The sequence below is a fragment of the Pan troglodytes genome, chromosome 17 (assembly GCF_028858775.2).
Source record: "Pan troglodytes isolate AG18354 chromosome 17, NHGRI_mPanTro3-v2.0_pri, whole genome shotgun sequence".
NCBI classification, from domain to species: Eukaryota; Metazoa; Chordata; class Mammalia; order Primates; family Hominidae; genus Pan; species Pan troglodytes.
The window spans coordinates 30,143,767-30,164,396 of NC_072415.2; the positions used below are offsets into that span (position 1 = coordinate 30,143,767).

The following is a 20,630-nucleotide window of genomic DNA, read 5'->3' on the forward strand; positions in this document are numbered from 1 at the left end:
GCCAGGCGTGGTGGCATGAGCCTGTAATCCCAGCTACATGGGAGGCTGAGGCACGAGAATCACTTGAACCCCAGAGGCAGAGGTTGCAGTGAGCCAAGATTGCATCACTGCACTCCAGCCTGGGCGACAGAGGGAGACTCCATCTCAAAAAAAAAAAGATCGAATATACCAAGTATTGATGATGTAAAGCAATGGTAATTCTCATGCTTGCTGGTGAGAGTATAAACTGCTATAGCTACTCTGGAAAACTGTTTAGCGGTGCAAACACTTTGACCCAGCAATCTATTCCAAGGTTACGTCCAGTAGAATATGCATACATGCGTACCAAGGAGGGCTCGGGAATGTTCATTGCTGTCATTATTCTAATAGCAAAAAAACTGGAAACAATTCATATCTCTTACCTATGGTATATTCATATAAAAGAATGCTACACAGAAGTGAAAACAAAGTACAGCTGTTCCTGATAATAGAGATGAGTCTCACAAGCATCGTTAAGTGAAAGAGGTCAAATACAAAATAATGCATTATATATGATTCTATTTTTTTTTTTTAATTTATTTGAGGCAAGGTCTCACTCTGTCACCCAGGCTGGAGTGCAGTGGCACAATCACGGCTCACTGTAGCCTCTATCTCCCAGGCTCAAGCGATCCTCCAACCTCAGCCTCCCAAGTGTCTGGGACTACAGGTGTATGCCACCATGTTCAGCCAATTTTTTTACTTTTTGTAGAGATGAGGTCTCATTATGTTGCTCAGGGTGGTCTCAAACTCCTGGGCTCACACAATCCTCCTGCTTTGGCTTTCCAAAGTGTTGGTATTACAGGTGTGAGCCACTACATCCGGCCATGATTCCATTTATAAGAAGCCTTACAAGCAGGCAAAACTTAAACTGTAATGTTAGAAGTCAAGGTAATGGTTAAGAGGAACTGAGCAGGGTTAATAGCATGAGATGGGCTTCTTGGGTGCTGACAGGGTGTCTTGGTCTGGGTGGTGAGTACATTGGTGTTGAGTTTATGTAATTCATTCACTTGTACATTTATTTTTCTTTGTACTATATTTCAATAACTTTTTTTTAATTTGCCCACATTTACATGCTGTGGAAGAGAGCCACCATTATCAAAATGATCACTGTTGTTGCAAACATTCGTGCTTCAAATACCAGCCACTATGTTAGGTGTGTTTTTTATATGCGTATATATTTACTCATTTAATCTTCACAACTCTATGAGGTTTACTTTTATATTTTACAGATAAGGAAACTGGGGCACAGAAAGGTTGAGTAACTTGTTGAAGTTCACCCAGCTAGTAAGTGATGGACTCAGACTTTGCACCCAGACACTCTGTCTGTGACCTCTATGCTCTTAACTGTTCTGCCATACATACAATAAGCTGGGAGTATGCTTGGTCTGTTTGAAGGAGAGCAAGAAGGCCAGTGTAGCAGAAGTGAGGCAAGTTGGGGCACAGTAGTAGGAGTTGAAGGCTGCATAATAGGTTATTGGATCTTGAAGGCCATAGTAGGAACTTTGGCTTTGACTTTAAGTGCAATTGGAAGTCTTTGGGTGGATTATGGCAGAGGAGTGATGTTAAACTACTACTGTGAGACATGCCTGTAAAAGGTGCAATGGCAGGAACTGGGAGACCAGTTAGGCTATTAGAATAATTCAATATTGTTGAATTAGTGAAAGATGATGTGACTTAGACCAGGGTAGCAGTGGGACGTAGAGAGAAGTTTTCAGATATTGAATGTATTTTGAGAATAGGGCCAGGGGAATTACTGAGGAATTTAAGGGTGTGAAATAGATAAAAAGGATGACTTTAGAGTTTTGGCCTGAAAAACTAGAAGAATGGCATTAACATTTATCGAGATGGGGAAGATTGCAGGAGGAGTTGGTTTGGGGAGGAAGATTAGGTTTCTTGGAAATGTTAAATTTGAAATCCTTTTAGACGTCCAAGTGAAGATATTGCGTAGACAGTTAAAAGTGAGTTCGGGTGAGAAGTCCAGAAGTCCGTAAAGATACAAACTTGGTAATCATCAATTTGCAGGTGGTATTTAAAGATATAAGACTGGGTGATATCACCAAAGGAATGAATGTAAATGGAGAAGTCTTTTCGGCAACAGTCCAGTGTGTAGATGTCAGGGAGATGAGGAACAGTCAGCAAAGGAGACTGAGAAGGAGCAGCCAGTAAGACGGGGGGAAACCAAGAGGGTACTGTCTTTCAAAGCAGATGGGAAGGCCAGGCGCAGTGGCTTAAGCCTGTAATCCCAGCACTTTGGGAGGCCAAGGCGGGTGGATCACAAGGTCAGGAGTTTGAGACCAGCCTGGCCAAGATGGTGAAACCCCGTCTCTACTGAAAAATACAAAAATTAGCCGGGCAAGATGGTGGGCGCATGTAATTCCAGCTACTCGGGAGGCTGAGGCAGGAGAATTGCTCAAACCCAGGAGGTGGAGGTTGCAGTGAGCCGAGATCACACCACTGCACTCTAGCCTGGGCGACAGAGCAAGATTCCATCTCAAAAAAAAAAAAGAGAAGGGAAAAGTGTTTTAAGGAAGAGAGAGAGAGAGAACCTCAGTTTTTTTCTTATTTTTTCTTTTATTAGTCAGCATTGGATCAGATTGTATTTTAAGTGAATGCGAGAAACATAGGAAAGTTGGAACAAAGTTTGGTAAAAGAAGTGGGTTATGTGGAAAGAAAAAAAGCAGGAAAGTTATTATACAATGGACAGGATTATGAAAGTCTAGAGGTTTTAAAAGAGAAGAGAATGTCTGACCATCTTAAATACCTAGTAGCATTTCTTGGTATCTGTCTTTCCTCACTGTCTTACCAGCCTTTCAATTCGTACAGGATTTTGAATCGAAACATGAGTGTCATGGTTCAAGTTTTTGAATACACTGATTTACCTTCTTTTAGGGGGTGACAAGACAACCATATAAGAAATAGGAAAGGGGCTGTTTTACTTCTCTGCTCCTGAGAACTTGCCCCATCAGCAAAGCCCTTTTGGTTCCACTCTGCCTTCTCTTGCCCATTATCCAGGAAGATGAAAGTAGTTCAGGTATGAGGAGGGAACAAAGTAAAGCTGTCCATACTGACCTGACTCCTCCCTCTGGTAATGGCAGGTGACTTAGTAGAGCTGGATCAGCATTAAACACTAGTCTTCCAGATTTTTGACTTCATCTCTATTAAAGAAAAATCTAATGTGGAGATTTGTTTCAATTTGAAAAGTTATTACTTTTAGGGCATTTTGCTAAAATGTGTATTTCTACTAGCTATTAAAGCAAGATCAATCTAGGAGACCTTATGTTAAGAAGAGATTGTGCTAAAGAGGCCAGTCATCATAGTACCTTCTAGTCCACAGCCTCTTAAGGAAACCATAGGACCAGCCTATAGCCAAACCATAACTGGTCAGCAGGTTAGTGCAGTTAGATAGCAGTTTATATTATTTTGCTTTTACTCTTGGCCATGCAAATGCAAACTCAGAAACAGGCAATTAAAGTGCTGTGGAAGATAGAGGGAACCTGGAGCAGACCACAAATGGATAAAAATTATGAGTAAGTAGAAATTATGAGGTAGAGAATAGGTATGTCAGTAGAGAGTAAAGTAGTTAGCCAGAAACATCAGAAGTACAGAAATAGAGATGCTGGCCGGGCATGGTGCCTCATACCTGTAATCCCAGCACTTTGAGAGGCCGAGGCAGGTGGATCACCTGAGGTCAGGAGTTCGAGACCAGCCTGACCAACATGGTGAAACCCCGTCTCTACTACAAATACAAAATTAGCTGGGCATGGTGGCGTGTGCCTGTAATCCCAGCTACTCAGGAGGCTGAGGCAGGAGAATTGCTTGAACCCAGGAGGCGGAGGTTGCAGTGAGCCGAGATCGCACCATTGCACTCTATCCTGGGTGACAAGAGTGAGACTCTATCTCAAAAAAAAAGAAAAAAAAGAAAAAAGAAATAGAGATGCTTAATCCACATTATGGTAGGGAAGCGATAAGTTCCGGAAAACAAAGCAATATTTACCTAGTATCAAGACCTGCATTCAAACTTGAACATGCAGGCCGGGTGCAGTGGCTCATGCCTGTAATCCCAGCACTTTGGGAGGCCGAAGTGGGAGGATCACTTGAGGTTGGGAGTTTGAGACCAGCCTGACCAACATGGAGAAACACTGTCTGTACTGAAAATACAAAATTAGCCGGATGTGGTGGGTGCATGCCTATAATCCCAGCTATTTGGGAGGCTGAGGCAGGAGCATCACTTGAACCCAGGAGGCAGAGGTTGCCGTGAGCCGAGATCGTGGCATTGCACTCCAGCCTGGGCAACAAGAGTGAAATTCCATGTCAAAAAAAAAAAAAACTTGAACATGCTTTTGTGGTGTACGATCAGACTGTCATGTAATTTCTGATTTTTATGTGAAATTCTTGTCTCTTCCTTATTAACATTTTTATCTTTACAATAAAATCCCTTCTTCAGTCCAAAAGAGCCCAACGTTAAGCTGAGTATAAATGTTTAGACTTACCAAGCAGATACGTAAGGAAATACTTTTTAACATTTTTTCTTCCAGGCCAGGTGTGGTAGCTCACACCTGTAATCCCAGGGAAGGCCGAAGTGTGGGAATCCCTGTGCCCAGCCTGGGCAACATGACAAAGCCCTATCTCTACAAAAATATACAAAAATTAGCCAGGCGTCATGGCCTGCACCTGCGGTCCCAGCTACTAGAGAGGCTGAGGTGGGAGGATAGTTTGAGACCGGGAGGTCTAGGCTTCAGTGAGTCGTGATCGCGCCACTGCACTCCAGCCTGTGTGACAAAGTGAAACCCCATCACAAAAAAAGTTTTCTTTCTTGAAATGTAAAAGAAAAATGCCACGGAGTAGTTTAACAGATTACAATAAAACACTTAAAATGTTAATTTATTTGAAGGTGATTTTTAAGGAATAAATATTTTATCTGTTAAAAAGTTAAACACAAGTTCATTTAAGAAATAATACCCTCTGCACTCAAATGAATTTTTTTTTTTTTTTTGAGACTAAGTTTTGCTCTTATTCCCCAGGCTGTAGTGTAGTGGTGCAATCTTGGCTCACTGCAACCTCTGCCTCCTAGGTTCAAGTGAGTCTCATGCCTCAGCTTCCCAGGTAGCTGGGATTACAGGCATGCACCACCACGCCCAGCTTATTTTTGTATTTTTGGTAGAGACGAGGTTTCGCCACGTTGGTCAGGCTGGTCTTGAACTCCTGATCTCAAGTGAGCTGCCTGCCTGGGCCTCCCAAAGTGCTGGAATTACAGGCATGAGCCACCATGCCCAGCCATCACTTGAATGATTATTAACACCGGGGAATGAAATGTTTTTCTAGGTTTTAACTTTTCAGATTTTTTTTTTTTTTTTTTTTTTGAGATGGGATATCTCTTCATTGCCCAGAGCAGAGTGCGGTGGTGCCTACTGTCACTGCCTAACAGTCACTGCCCTCAAGCTGTTCTCCCACCTCAGCCTTCCAAAATGTTGGGATTAAAGGCATGAGCCACCACTCTGGCAACTTTTCAGAATTTTCAAGTGACCGTGATGGAGTTTACAATCTCTCAACCCCCACACCTCCACAAACACACAAAAACCTTGAAAATCTGGACAAAATATTGAAACAATGGGTTTTAGACTTTGGACAACAGCAGTGCAGGACTGTGATCCCTAAAAGAAGGGAAACAAACAAAGTGAGCTTTACAGTCACCCACCCACCCTGGCTTTTTGCCTGGGGCACATTCTAAATTGTAGATCTGGGACAGGGAATCTTGAGCAAAGAACAAGATGAAGAGATAGAGATCCGAATTTATGGAAGCTGAGGCAACAAGAAGTTGTAGGGCAAAGTTCAGCAGGAAGGACACTTTGTCAAAAATAATGCTATCCATAGAAGTCTCTGACTTTTTGCTGAATTCTAGAATGAACATACATGGAGTAAAACTGTAAAGCCAGACAAAGAGCAACCAGATTGATGTGAACTGACAGACATCAGAGGTCACAGAGGGCTGGGAAGCATTTGAGTTTTTACTAGCTAGAGGGGAAAGTCCTTGTTGATCACTCACATTGAAGGACGAAATAATACCAATCTTAAAAACTCTTAAAAAAAAAAAAAAGAAAGATAAAAGGGCCGGGCGCAGTGGCTCACAGCACCTGTAATCCCAGCACTTTGGGAGGCTGAGGCAGGCAGATCACGACGTCAGGAGATCAAGACCATCCTGGCTAACACGGTGAAACCCTGTCTCTACTAAAAATACAAAAATTAACTGGGTGTGGTGGCACGCGCCTGTACTGCCAGCTACTTGGGAGGCTGAGGCAGGAGAATCCCTTGAACCCAGGAGGCAGAGATTGCAGTTGCAGTGAGCCGGGATCGCGCCACTGCACTCCCAGCCTGGGCGACAGAGCAAGACTCCATCTCAAAAAAAAAAAAAAAAGAACAGGAAGAGAATACTTCCCAATTCATTTTGTGAGGCCAACATCCTGATACCAAAAGCAAACACAGAAATCACAGGAAAATACTACTAAAGAACAATGTGGTTCTTGACCATAGACAAAAATATTTAGCAAAATATTAGCTTTCAGGAATATATAAAAGGGTAATACACCATGACCAATTGGGTTTTATCTCAAGAATGCAAAGGTCCCAAGGTTTACTTAACAGTCAATAATCAATTAGTAAAATTCACTACATCAATTGAATAAAGGAAAAAAACCTATATGATAATCTAAGTACATGTAGAAAAGCTTTTGACAAAATTCACTCATTTATGATAAAAACTGTCAGCAAACAAGGGAACTTTGCTTGGCCTTATGAAGTTCTGCTATAATACAAAAATCCTACAGCTAGTATCATACGTAATAGTGATAGACTAAATACTTTCCTCTTAAGATTGAGAACCAAGGCATAGATATTCTCTCATCACTCTATTCGACATTGCACTGGAGGTACTAGTCAGTGAATAAGGTAAGCAGGGAAAAAGACGTTTGTAGGAGAGTAAAGAGCAAGACAGTGTTTATTTGTACACGTGATCTTGAGTGTAGAAAATACTGTAGAACCTATAAAAGTACTAGAAATCATAAGAGTTTAGTACAGTCACAAGAACATAATATACAAATATACTTTGTATACAGATTTACTTACGGTCGCACGTCACTTTAAAGACAGGAATATGTTCTGACATTGTGTCATCAGGCGATTTCATCATTGTGTGAACATCATGCAGTGTGCTTACATAAACCTAGATGGTACAGCCTATTACACACCTAGGCTATATGGTATAGCCTATGGCTCCTAGGCTACAAACATGTCACTATACTGAATGCTGTAGGCAGTTGTAACACAATGGTAAGTATTTGTGTATCTAAACATATCTAGGGCCGGGCACAGTGGCTCATGCCTGTATCCCAGCACTTTGGGAGGCTGAGGCAGGTGGATCACTGGAGGTCAGGAGTTCAAGACCAGCCCAGCCAACATGGGGAAACCCTGTCTCTACTAAAAATACAAAAATTAGCCAGGCGTGGTGGCAGATGCCTGTAATCCAAGCTACTCGGGAGGCTGAGGCCCGAGAATCTCTTGAACCTGGGAAGCGGAGGTTGCAATGAGCCGAGATCACACCACTGCACTCCAGCCTGGGTGACAGAGCAAGACCCTGTCTCAAAAATAAATAAATAAATAAATAACATATCTAAACATAGAAAAGGTATGGTAAAAATACAGTATTATAATCTCACGGGACCACCGTCATATATGTGGTCTCTCGTTGATCAAAATGTTACACTGCACATGATGGTATATGTTAGTGATGAAGAGTTGGAAATAGAAATAAAGTAGTAACATTTATAATGGCATAAACCATAGTGTCTAGAGATAAGCTGTACAAAAATTGGACAAGACCTGTACACTGAAAACTATAAAACACTGCTGGGAAAAGTCTGTAAATGCCCAAATAAATAAAATGCCACATTCATGGATCAAGCGGAAGTCAGTATTCTTAAAATATCATTTCTCCCCAGATTGATCTATAGATTAAGAATAATCCCAGTCAGAATCCCAGCAGGCATTTTTGTGGAGATTCTAAAATTTGTATGATTAAAATTTGTAGAGATTTTAAAATTTGTATGGAAATGCAAAGACCCTCATGCATGGTTTGGCAGGTCTTAGCAAGCCAACTGCCTGCTTTTGGAAATGGTTTTTTAACATTGCCACACTTAGTGTGTTGTGCGTATTGTCTGAGCCTGCTTTTGCAGTAAAACAGCAGAGTTGAGTAGTTGTTACAGATACCATATGGTCCACAAAGCTTAAAATATTTTACAGAATAAATTTGCTGACCCTGCCCTAGAGTATTTAAAGCAATTTTGAAAAAGATGAAAAAGGCTGGGCACAGTGGCTCATGCCTGTAATTCCATCACTTTGGGAGGCCGAGGCGGTTGGATCACTTGAGGTCAGGAGTTTGAGACCAGCCTGGCCAACATGGTGAAACCCCATCTCTACTAAAAATACAAAAATTAGCCAGTTGTTGTGGTGCACGCCTGTAATCCCAGCTACTCGGGAAGCTGAGGCAGGAGAATCACTTGAACCCAGGAGATGGAGGTTGCAGTGAACCGAGATCATGCCCCTGTACTCCAGCCTAGGCACAGAGCGAGACTCTGACTCAAAAAATAAATAAAAATGAAAAAACTGGAGGCTTTATATTATATAATTTCAAGACACAGTAAAGCTACAGTAATGACGACTATGGTCATTGACATGAGAATAGATATGTAGGACAATGGGAAAAATAGAGAATGAAAGCAGACCTACACACATACATAGTTAATTGCTTTTTGACAAAGGTAACAAGGTAATTCAGTGGGATAGGTTTTTCAACAAATTGTACTAGGAGAACTAGATATCGAGTTTTAAAAAATTGAACATGGGGCCGGGCATTGTGGCTTATGTCTGTAATCCCATCACTTTGGGAGGCTCAGGCAGGCGAATTGCTTGAGCTCACGAGTTCCAGACCAGCCTGGACAACATGGTGAAACTCTGTCCTTACAAAAAAATACAAAAATTAGCCAGGCGTGGTGGTGCTTGCCTATAGTCCCAGCTGCTCAGAAGGCTGAGATAAGAGGATGTCTTGAGCCTGGAAGGGGGAGGTTTCAGTGACCCATGATCATGCCACTCCAGCCAGAGTAGCCAGACCTTGTCTAAAAAAATTTTTTTTTGAATGTAAGACTATTATAATATATTCAAAAATTAGCTTAAAATGGCTCGATAGGCCTGACTTACAGAAGAGTTCAGACTTACAGATGAACATGTAGAAAATCTTCTGGTGAAGAATTTTCAGGACACATAAAACATAAACCATAAAAATAAAAAATTTTAATTGAACTTAAAATTTAAAAGCATGTTCAAGGATACTGTTATGAAAATGCAAAGGCAACCTATGAACTGGGAGAAATATCACAGTTTAGTATAAACATCTGACAGAGAACTAGATTCCAGAATATATAAAGAATATAATAGTGTTAGAGTAGTAAATATTCTTGTTTCCAGAACATAACAGAAAGAAGACAGCCCAATTAAAAATTTGATTTGAACAGACACTTTAGTTTAAAAACTGATTTGAACAGTCACGTCACCAAAGTAGAGATGGGAAGCAAATAAGCACATGAGAACATGCTCAAAATAAGGTGTAGTCATTAGGGAAATGTAAAAACCACAAAGGGATATCACTACATACCAATTAGAATGAGAAATTAGAATGTTTTGATTCTAGAATGAAGTTGATGATTATCTTTTCTATGTTTTTTCGTATTTATGGAAGTATTCCTAACTCTAATGGTTGCTTCCTATTAGAGTTGGGAATACTTCCATAAATACGAAAACATAGAAAAGATAATCATCTTTCACTAATCATGTAGTGATATCCCTTTGCGGTTTTAACTTACATTTAATTAACAGTTTTTAAAAAGTGTTAATAACAAGTCTTAAGGATGTGGAGCAAGTCATTTGATTTAGGCATCACCGATGATAACATCTATGGAAAGAAAATAGAATATTTCTGTCTTGTATTCCTCTTTACAAGTGGGGAAAACTTCCTGGAAGCCCATGCTCGTGGCTCAACTAGCCAACTGGCAATAGAGATAAGACCGTGTAAGTGGCTTAAATAAATCAATATTTACTACTTAGGGCTGGATAGGCACTGAGCCTCCCCTGAAGGACTTGGCAAACGTAAGAAGGATCAACAAAATCACAGTTCTTTTTATCAAAGAAGAGGAAGAATGGCTGTTGACTAACCAAGTGGCAACTGTATTTGATTACACTAATACTGTGAAGTAGAGGATCAGTGAAGTAGACAAAGAAATGATAGGAAACATCTTGATAATGCATGTGTTCCCAACTTATGAAGATATTCCAAAGATTACCTCATTTCATGGCTCACTTATTATTCTTCAACTTACTGCAATCTCGCTTTTGTCTTCATGATGTTAAGAAATGCTCTCGGTAAAGTCACCAGTGAGCTCCAAATTACTAATCAGCTGGCCTTTAAAAAAATCATTTTACGTGCCACTTGACTTGATTTTGTCTTTAACACTATTAGCCATTTTCTTCCTGAAAGTCTGTTTATTCCCACTTATTTTACTCCTTATTAAAAAGTGTTAAATTGGCCGGGTGCGGTGGCTCACGCCTGTAATCCCAGCACTTTGAGAGGCCAGGGTGGGTGGGTCACAAGGTCAGGCGTTCGAGACCAGACTGGCCAATAAGGTGAAACCGTGTCTCTACTAAAAATACAAAAAATTAGCTGGGCGTGGTGGTACACGCCTGTAATCCCAGCTACTGGCGAGGGTGAGGCAGGAGAATCCCTTGAACCGGGGAAGGGGAGGTTGCAGTGAGCCAAGATCACACCACTACACTCCAGCCTGGGCGACAGAGTGAGACTCCGTCTCAAAAAAAAGTGTTAAATTATAAAATACTTCAAACAAAAATATCCACATTTAAGACACTAACATTTTCTCTGTTTGCTTCATGTTTCATATAATGAAAAAATTGCTACAGATATATATATATATATATATATATAGTTGTAACTCTTTCCCAAACCTGTCCAGTGTCTTGAAGTTGATAATTATCTTTTCGCATCTATGGAGGTATTCCCAACTCTAATGGTTGCTTCCTAATTTCTCTCCCTGTCTTATGCTTGTATGTAGGTGTCCTCCAACATTGTGTTAATTCTTTTGATTTCCTCTAAAGCTGTACCTTATTTGAGAGTTTTATTATCTTTAAAAGATTCAGATAAGCTGGGCGAGGTGGCTCACGCCTGTAATCTCAGCCCTTTGGGAGGCTAAGATGGACGGATCACAAGGTCAGGAGTTTGAGACCAGTCTGGCCAACATAGTGAAACCCCATCTCTACTAAAAATACACAAAAAATTAGCCGGGTGTGGTGGTGTGCGTCTGTAATCCCAGCTACTCGGGAGGCTGAGGCAGGAGAATCGCATGAACCCAGGAGGCGGAGGTTGCAGTGAGTTGAGATCACGCCACTGCACTCCAGCCTGGGCGACAGAACGAGACTCCGTCTCAAAAAAAAGAGAGAAAAAAAAAGATTCAGATAAATTATGAAACTATTTTTGTTTAATCTATCTCTGGCTTCCATCTTTTTCTGAGCTTTAAACATATTATTAATCCCCCACCAGACTTCACAGCATGAACCTAAAACGAACCATCTGAAACTGGTCCAAAAAATCTTTTCCTCTGTCCTCTACCTTAATTATGGTGTTACTCTCCACTTGGTTAAAACTAGAAACTTTGGCCAGGCACGGTGGCTCACGCCTGTAATCCCAGCACTTTGGGAGGCCAAGGCAGGTGGATCACTTGAGGTCAGGAGTTCGAGACCAGCCTGACCAACATGGTGATACTCTGTCTCTACTAAAAATACAAAATTAGCTGGGCATGGTGGCACATGCCTGTAATCCCAGCTACTTGGGAGGCTGAGTCAGGAGAATCACTTGAATCCAGGAGGCAGAGGTTGTAGTGTGCCGGGATTGCACCATTGCGCTCTAGCCTGGGCAACAAGAGTGAGACTCAGTCTCAAAAAAATAAAAAAATAAAAAACTGGAAACTTTGGAGTCAGCCAACCCTTAATACACGTATAGTAAGTACTTTAAAAGGTTCAATAAATACTGAAGAATGAATGACTTTTTTTTTTTTTTTTTTTTTGAGACGGAGTCTCGCTCTGTTGCCCAGGCTGGAGTGCAGTGGTGTGATCTCAGCTCACTGCAAGCTCCGCCTCCCGGGTTCATGCCATTCTCCTGCCTCAGCCTCCCGAGTAGCTGGGACTACAGTGCCTGCCACCACACCCGGCTAATTTTTTCTATTTTTGGTAGAAACGGGTTTTCGCCCTGTTAGCCAGGATGGTCTCGATCTCCTGACCTCATGATCTGCCCGCCTCGGCCTCCCAAAGTGCTGGGATTACAGATGTGAGCCACTGCGCCTGGCCTCGACTTTTTCTTAATGTCTCCTCTTTCCATATTTAACTGACAACCTTGATTATTATACTTATACACTTCTCATTTCCCCCATTATCACTGGCCCCACACTGTTCCAGCTCGTCTTTTTTTTTTTTTTTTTGAAGACAGGATCTCCTCTGTCATCCAGGATGGAGTGCAGTGGCACGATCACAGCTCACTGCAGCCTTGACCTCCCTGGGCTCAGGTGATCTTCCCACCTCAACCTCCCAAGTAGCTAGAACTATAGGGATGTGCCACCACAACTGGGTAATTTTTTGTATTTTTTGTAGAGATGGGGTTTTGCCATGACGCCCAGGCTGCTCTCAAATTTCTAGGCTCAAGCAATCTTTCCACCTCAGCTTCCCAAAATGCTGAGATTACAGACATGAGCCACCACACCTGGCTGCTTTTGCCTTTCTCACATGGGTCAGTTGGAATAGTTTTATAACTTGTCTAACTGCTGTCATTTTTTCTTCTTTCTAGGCTGTATAATTCATCCTTTTGTCATAGTTATTATAAAACACATATCTTCTCCTGCTATTCCTCAAAACAAAAATTCTGGATTCCTAATGCTCCCTGAAGAAAGTCTAAAAGTTATTGCATAACAAATAATCTTCTATATTAAATCTCCTCTAGCTGCCTGTCCTACCCAGCTCACAAACAGCCCCTCACACTCTTGGAACAGAGAAATTTTCTGTTCCTAAAATGAACCATGCTGTTTCAAGCATCTGAGCCATTCTGTACACTTTTCATTCTTCCTGGAATATCCTTTTCTTTCCCCCAAATCTCCAACTCTTCAAGACCAAGCTCAGATACCACTTCCTTTGCAAAACTTTTTTTCCTAAGCGCTTTAAGCAGAGCTGATAACATTTGTTGTATTTCCATGGTATTTTGTACATACCTCCACTCTAACATTTTATCACACTCTAGCATTTTTCACATTGTACAGTGTTGTATTTGTTTCTTACATTTGTGACCTTTTAATGAAAAGGGACCATTTCTTGTCCTCCCAGCTCCTTTTACAGTGTCTAATATACAATATTTTTAGTTTTTGGTTTTATTTTGATAGCTTTTGAGGTACAAGTGGTGTTCGGTTAAATGGATGAATTATGTAGTGGTGAATTCTGAGGTTTTGGTGCACCCATCACCGGAGTAGTGTACGTTGTACCCAGTATATAGTTTTTTTATCCCATAGTGTATGTTATTAATGAATATATATCTATAAGTCAGTAGCTTGGAACTTGGAAGAGACTTTTCCTTATAAATGTTTTATTTTTTTATTTTGGGGGATTTTTCTTGTTTGGTTTATTGTTTGTTTTTTCTTTCCAACTTTTATTTTAGATTCAAGGGGTGCACGTGCAGGTTTGTTACATGGGTAAATTGTGTGTTGTGGGGTTTGGCCTACAGATAAATTTTGTTACCCAGGTAATCAGTGTAATATCCAACAGGTAGGTTTCCATATAAATGTTTTAAATGATGTTACATTTCTTTTTTCTTTTTTTTGAGATGGAGTTTCGCTCTTGTTGCCCAGGCTGGAGTGCAATGACGCAATCTCGGCTCACCGCAGCCTCTGCCTCCTGGGTTCAAGCGATTCTCCTGCCTCAGCCTCCTGAGTAGCTGAGATTACAGGCATGGGCCACCACGCCCAGCTAATTTTGTATTTTTAGTAGAGACAGGGTTTCTCCACGTTGGTCAGGCTGGTCTCAAACTCCCAACCTCAGGTGATCCGCCCACCTTGGCCTCCCAAAGTGCTGGGATTACAGGCATGCACCACCACGCCCAGCTAATTTTGTATTTTTAGTAGAGACAGGGTTTCTCCACATTGGTCAGGCTGGTCTCAAACTCCTGACCTCAGGTAATCCTCCCATCTTGGCCTCCCAAAGTTCTGGGATTACAGGCATGAGCCACGATGCCCAGCCATGATGTTAACATTTCTAAGACAACCCATAAAAATCAGTTTAACTCATATTGCACCTGAAATTTACTTAAAAATGTGAATCACATATGACATTAGTAATATTTCAAAATGAGATGAGCAGCAATGATGGGTCCTGTGCATTGATACTGGGGTGCTGGTGGAATTGGACTGAAATTAATGGGCTATCCTAGAGTTATTGGAAAGATAAGTGCGAAGATGTGTGAGGCATTAGGCTTAATACTCTGGATTAAGAAAATGAGGCTGGAGGACAGGTTAAGCATAGTAATGGAAGACTTGATAGGGTGAGGAGAAAAGGTGTGACTTTTGAGGGAAGAGGACTTTAAGATGGTTATGGGTAAAGGAGGTGAGGATGAAGAATTAAGCTGGGAATGGAAACTGAGGTAGTTGGGCAATTATAGGAGCCTCTGTTGTGAATTGACATGGTATTTCCGAGTTGGCCTCCTATCAGAATTTAAATTACAGTATTACTGGGTTTCCCCCATAATTTTTCCTCCTTCATACAACTGCTGTTCTTTCAAAGTATAATTTATGTAATAATTAATGCTGTTTTCTTGATATTTAGACTTTGGATGCAGGTAATTTTGTAAATTCCTTGTACCGACTTTTAAGATTTTTACAGTTAAACTTTTTTTTTTTTTTTTTTTTTTTTTAACGGCAAAGAACAGTGCTTGGCCCTGACAGAAAGTGGGGTGGGGAACAGTAGACCTTTCCCCCTCCCAGTTTTTACATATTTTGTGGATATATATTGATTGTTACAATTTTGCCTTCAGGCTTAAGTATATTGAGTCAAAATCTTCCAGTCTGGTAACCACAAAAGGTATCTTCTTAAAATGTGCATTTCTTGGAAGACTGGGAAGGTTGGATGCATTTTCATATGTTAATTGGCCTTTCCTGTGTTGTGAATTGTCTCTTGATAGGTTTTCATGTTTTTCTGTTGGACTTTTTCTTTTCATGCCTAAGAGTTGTCTGTATTAAGAATGTCAACCAGATTCCACATGTGTACATTTATTATATATTGAGAGAACAAGAAAGCATGAGCAAGTACAAAGATATTTTAGCTTCTCTTAAACTTTTGTCCCCACCCCTGCCCCTCTCAATGTGGAAGTTACTTTATACTTTAAAAGACTTTTCCAACTTTAGATTATGAAACTACTTACCTTTAATTTTTTCTAATACTTTTAGAAGCAACTGCCTTTTATATATTTAGCTTATAATTCCTTTACAATATTTTCACTTTAGTCATCCCTCAAGATCCATGGGAAATTGTAGAGCCTTCTAGAACCTCCTGTGGATACCACAATCCCCAGATGCTCAAGTCCCTGATATAAAATGGCATATATTTGTATATAACCTGTGCACAAATCCCCCATATGCGGTTTTTTGGGGTTTTTTTTTATTGTTGTTGTTGTTTGTTTGTTTTTTTTTAGACAGAATCTCACTCTTTCACCCAGGCTGGAGTACAGTGGCATAATCTTGACTTACTGCAACCTCCGCCTCCCAGATTCAAGTGATTCTTCTGCCTCAGCCTCCCGAGTAGCTGGGACTACAGGTGCGCACCACCACACGTGGCTAACTTTTGTATTTTTAGTAGAGGCAGGGTTTCACCATGTTGGCCAGGCTGGTCTCAAACTCCTGACCTCAGGTGATCCACTCGCCTTGTCCCTGCAAAGTGCTGGGATGACAGGTGTGAGCCACTGTGCCCAGTCCCCCTGTATGCTTTAAATTGTCTCCAGATTGCACTGTTCACAATAGCAAAGACTTGGAACCAACCCAAATGTCCCTCAGTGATAGACTGGATTAAGAAAATGTGGCACATATACACCATGGAATACTATGCAGCCATAAAAAAGGATGAGTTCATGTCCTTTGTAGGGACATGGATGAAGCTGGAAAGCATCATTCTGAGCAAACTATCACAAGGACAGAAAACCAAACACCGCATGTTCTCACTCATAGGTGGGAATTGAACAATGAGAACACTTGGACACAGGAAGGGGAACATCATACACCGGGGCCTGTCATGGGGTGGGGGGAGGGGGAGGGGGGAGAGATAGCATTAGGAGATATACCTAATGTAAATGACGAGTTAATGGGTACAGCACACCAACATGGCACATGTGTACATATGTAACCTGCACGTTGTGCACATGTACCCTACAACCTTAAAGTATAATAATAAAAAATAAAAAGAAAAATAAATAGATTGTCTCCAGATTACTTATAATACCTAATACAATGTAAATAGTTATTGTACTATGTTGTTTAGGGAATAATGACAAGGAAAAAAAGTCTGTACGTTATTTAGTACAGACACAATTTTTTTCTGAAACTTTTGAATCTTGGTTGAATCCATGGATGCAGAACTCATAGATACAAAAGACTGTATATTAAGTTTCCAGATCCGGTTATGGGTTTTTGTTTGTTTGTTTGTTTTTGAGACGGAGTTTCGTTCTTGTCGCCCAGGCTGGAGTGCAATGGCACAATCTTGGCTCACTGCAACCTCCGCCTCCTGGGTTCAAGCGATTCTCCTGCGCCAGCCTCCCGAGTAGCTGGAATTACAGGCGCCCGCCACCGCGCCCAGCTAATTTTTGTATTTTTAATAGAGACGGAGTTTCACCATGTTGGCCAGGCTGGTCTCAAACTCCTGACCTCAGGCTGTCCACCCATTTTGGCCTCCCAAAGTGTTGGGATTACAGGCGTGAGCCACCGCGCCTAGCCCCGGTTATATTTTGATGCTTATAGTTAACTCACATCTTTAGAATATACCAATTTAAGAGAGTGATCTAAAACCCAATTCTGAGGTTCTGAGACTGCTTCTATTTTAATATATGTAGCTACATTTTAAATTATTATTATACAGCTGAGGTTGTAAATGTTTAGTCTTTCAGAATTTATGAGGCAGCCAACACTCACCTACCTACTTCCTTTTGAATGTCATAGAAAGGGAAAAACTATACAAATAAGAATGACCTTTGAAAGTTAAGTGAATTAATGAATTATGTATTAGTGCTTCTGTAGACAGTGAATAGAATAATGCAGATTTTGTAATGTTAGTAAACCTATATGGTAGATAATACGGTAGGTAAGCAATGAGTAAAGTACAACTCTTGCTTCAAAGGAGTGTATTGCCATTAATTTGGGGGTAGGTTGGGATTAGACCAGTAAATTAAAAATGGTATATAAAATGGAATAAAGTGAGCCTCATAAGAAAATCTCCCCAAAGGTATATTGTGGGTTTTAAGAGAAAAGATATTTTACTGATTATAAGGAAAGCCTGAATGGAAAAGTAACATTTGTGATGACCATCAGTGAAAGGATAGGATTTTAGCAGGTAGAGAGGTGGGGAGAATACTTGGAACAGAGACAATTTTAGAAGGGGGAAAAAGAAACCCAAAATGGGAAAGCACAGGGCATATGCATTGGGGAAACAAGATTTGTGTGTGTGTGAGCGTTAAGTATGAGGATAGTAGGAAATAAAGTTGGAAAGGTTGGAAAGATAGATTGGGATTAAATTTGGTGAGCCTTAGGGGTGTTTCCATTGACAGGGAAGGGAAAAGGTATAGATCTACTTTGTCCTGTATGATAGCCACTAGCCATATACAACTCTCGAGCCCTTGAAATGTCTCTAGTCCAGTTGAGATGTACTTCAAGTACAAAATACACATCAGATTTTTAAGGCTCAGTATGAAAAAATAAAATGTCATTAAAATGTTTATATCGGTTACATGTTGAAATAAATATGTTTTTTATATACTGGGTTAAATAAAATACTAAAGTTAATTTTACCTGTTTCTTTGTATTTTTTTAATATGGCTACACTAAATTAGAAAATTTAAAATTAATGTGGCTCACATTTGTGACTTAGATTATATTTCTGTTGACATAGTGCTGGTATAGACAGAATACAACAGTATTTGCTAGTACCCATTGTGTGCCAGATTGTCTAGAATTTGTAATAAAGTTAATCCTCATAGTAAACCTTATGAGGTAGGTTTTTCTCTTTTTTTTCTATTGTGTTTTCTTTTTCTTTTTTTTTTAACAGATAATTTTATCACCCAGATGCTTTTTTATTTTTTATTTTTTTTGAGACAGAGTCTTACTCTGTCACCCAGGCTGGAGTGCACTGGCACGATCTCAGCTTACTGCAACCTCTTCCTCCTGGGTTCAAGTGATTCTCATGCCTCAGCCTCCCTAGTAGCTGGGATTACAGGTATGCACCACCACGCCCAGCTAATTTTTGTATTTTTATCAGAGACAGAGTTTCACTGTGTTGGCCAGGTTGGTCTTGAACTCCTGACCTCAAGTGATCGGTCTGCCTAGGCCTCCCAAAGTGCTACAATTACAGGTGTGAGCCACTGCGCCTGGCCCCCTAGATACTTTTTCTTTTTTTTTTTTTTGAGACGGAGTCTCGCTCTGTCGCCCAGGCTGGAGTGCAGTGGCGCGATCTCTGCTCACTGCAAGCTCCGCCTCCCGGGTTCACGCCATTCTCCTGCCTCAGCCTCCCGAGTAGCTGGGACTACAGGTGCCCGCCACCACGCCCGGCTAATTTTTTGCATTTTTAGTAGAGGCGGGGTTTCACCGTGTTAGCCAGGATGGTCTCAATCTCCTGACCTCGTGATCCGCCCGCCTTGGCCTCCCAAAGTGCTGGGATTACAGGCGTGAGCCACTGTGCCCAGCGATACTTTTTCAAGTAACTGGAGTGCATAGAGGTTAAGCAACATACCCTGAGATCACTCCACTACTAAGTAGGAAGCCAGGATTCAAATTTAGGCCTCTCTGGCTTCAGAGCCCATGGTTTTTTCCCAATATACTGTGGCATGTTGTCATTGGACTATTAAAGGTGATTGAGTTGGAGAATGAAGCGATTGGAGTAGGGCTTTTGCAAATTGTAATAAAGATAAATGAGGGGAAGAGACCTCGTTTTCAGCTTTCTATTTTTTGTTTTGTTTATGTTCCTTTTTGCAGGGATGGCATATGCTTTTCTTAAAATGATTTTTTGAACCCTGTCTTTTTGAAGTATCCTGTGTGTTAACTGACTCTCAAAATATTTGTTTTATTGTCTCTGTAGATTTGATAATGGGCTGCATTAAAAGTAAAGAAAACAAAAGTCCAGCCATTAAATACAGACCTGAAAATACTCCAGAGCCTGTCAGTACAAGTGTGAGCCATTATGGAGCAGAACCCACTACAGTGTCACCATGTCCGTCATCTTCAGCAAAGGGAACAGCAGTTAATTTCAGCAGTCTTTCCATGACACCATTTGGAGGATCCTCAGGGGTAACGCCTTTTGGAGGTGCATCTTCCTCATTTTCAGTGGTGCCAAGTTCATATCCTGCTGGTTTAACAGGTGAGATTTAAATGGACAATTACGTTGTCTGTTTGAGAACATCACCTTGGGTAATATATACTTAAGGCTTGTCTGCCTTTAAGAAAGATATCTTACTTGAGGACTTTTCAAATAATTGTATGTGAAAATTAGTCTCTAACATAAAAATTAGTTTTATTGTATATACATAAGTATGGTTCTGGAAAATTGGTAGTAACCTGATGGTGATTATGTACTGGATCATGTCATTAATTATTTTATTAACTCATTATTCAAATAGTTATTGAGCCCCCCCCTACTGTAGGCACCGGGAACATAAAGATTAAAAACATATACCTTTCCCTCAAGAATTTGACAACTTCTCAGGATTGTAAAGTACTTTGCAGTATTAAAGTCTTATAGTAGTTACTTAATAGATGTTAATTAAATGACAGTAAAGTAGTGATAATACAGAATTTCTTCCAGATGCTGCTGATTTAAAAAAGAAAAATCCTAAAGCTCAGACAGTTTAAAATTTTCCCCCAAGTCACAGATAGTAAGTAGGAGAGCTCAGATTTATTGTCCTATTCCAGAACTCCAATTATTACATTATTATATCCTTTTAGAGAATAGCAAGAAGTGATTGTTGACAACCTTTCGTGGAGACAGAAGGCTCTTAAAAAAATAGATTCAAACAGTTTTAAAAGAGAGAAAATGAGCTCTTTTGTAAAGGGTCCCATATCAGGATGCTTTTTCACTGAAGTAACAAAGTATAGCTGGCTTAAAAAGGTAGAGTGAGTTTCAGGATTCCTTGATAGAGCAGTTCCATGGTGTCATCAAGGACTCAGATTTCTTTATCTCTATTCTGCAGCCCTTGGGAGTGTCTGCTTTATCCTTAGGCT

At 40.6% G+C, this 20,630-nt stretch overlaps 1 protein-coding gene across 6 annotated transcripts in view; it reads left to right on the forward strand.

Annotated features, from left to right (window-relative positions):
* Positions 1-20,630, forward strand: part of YES1 (YES proto-oncogene 1, Src family tyrosine kinase) — a 91,634-nt gene that overhangs the window by 36,698 nt on the left and 34,306 nt on the right. For 4 of the 6 annotated variants that reach the window (XM_009433760.5, XM_009433761.4, XM_001148240.6 and 1 more), the window contains exon 2: positions 19,492-19,770. In XM_009433760.5, coding sequence (XP_009432035.1) covers positions 19,500-19,770 — 271 coding nt within the window. In that variant the 5' untranslated portion in view covers positions 19,492-19,499. Of the gene's footprint in view, positions 1-15,850; positions 15,973-19,491; positions 19,771-20,630 lie in introns of all 6 variants that reach the window. The other 2 variants (XM_063795542.1, XM_063795543.1) reach the window with 1 other exon arrangement.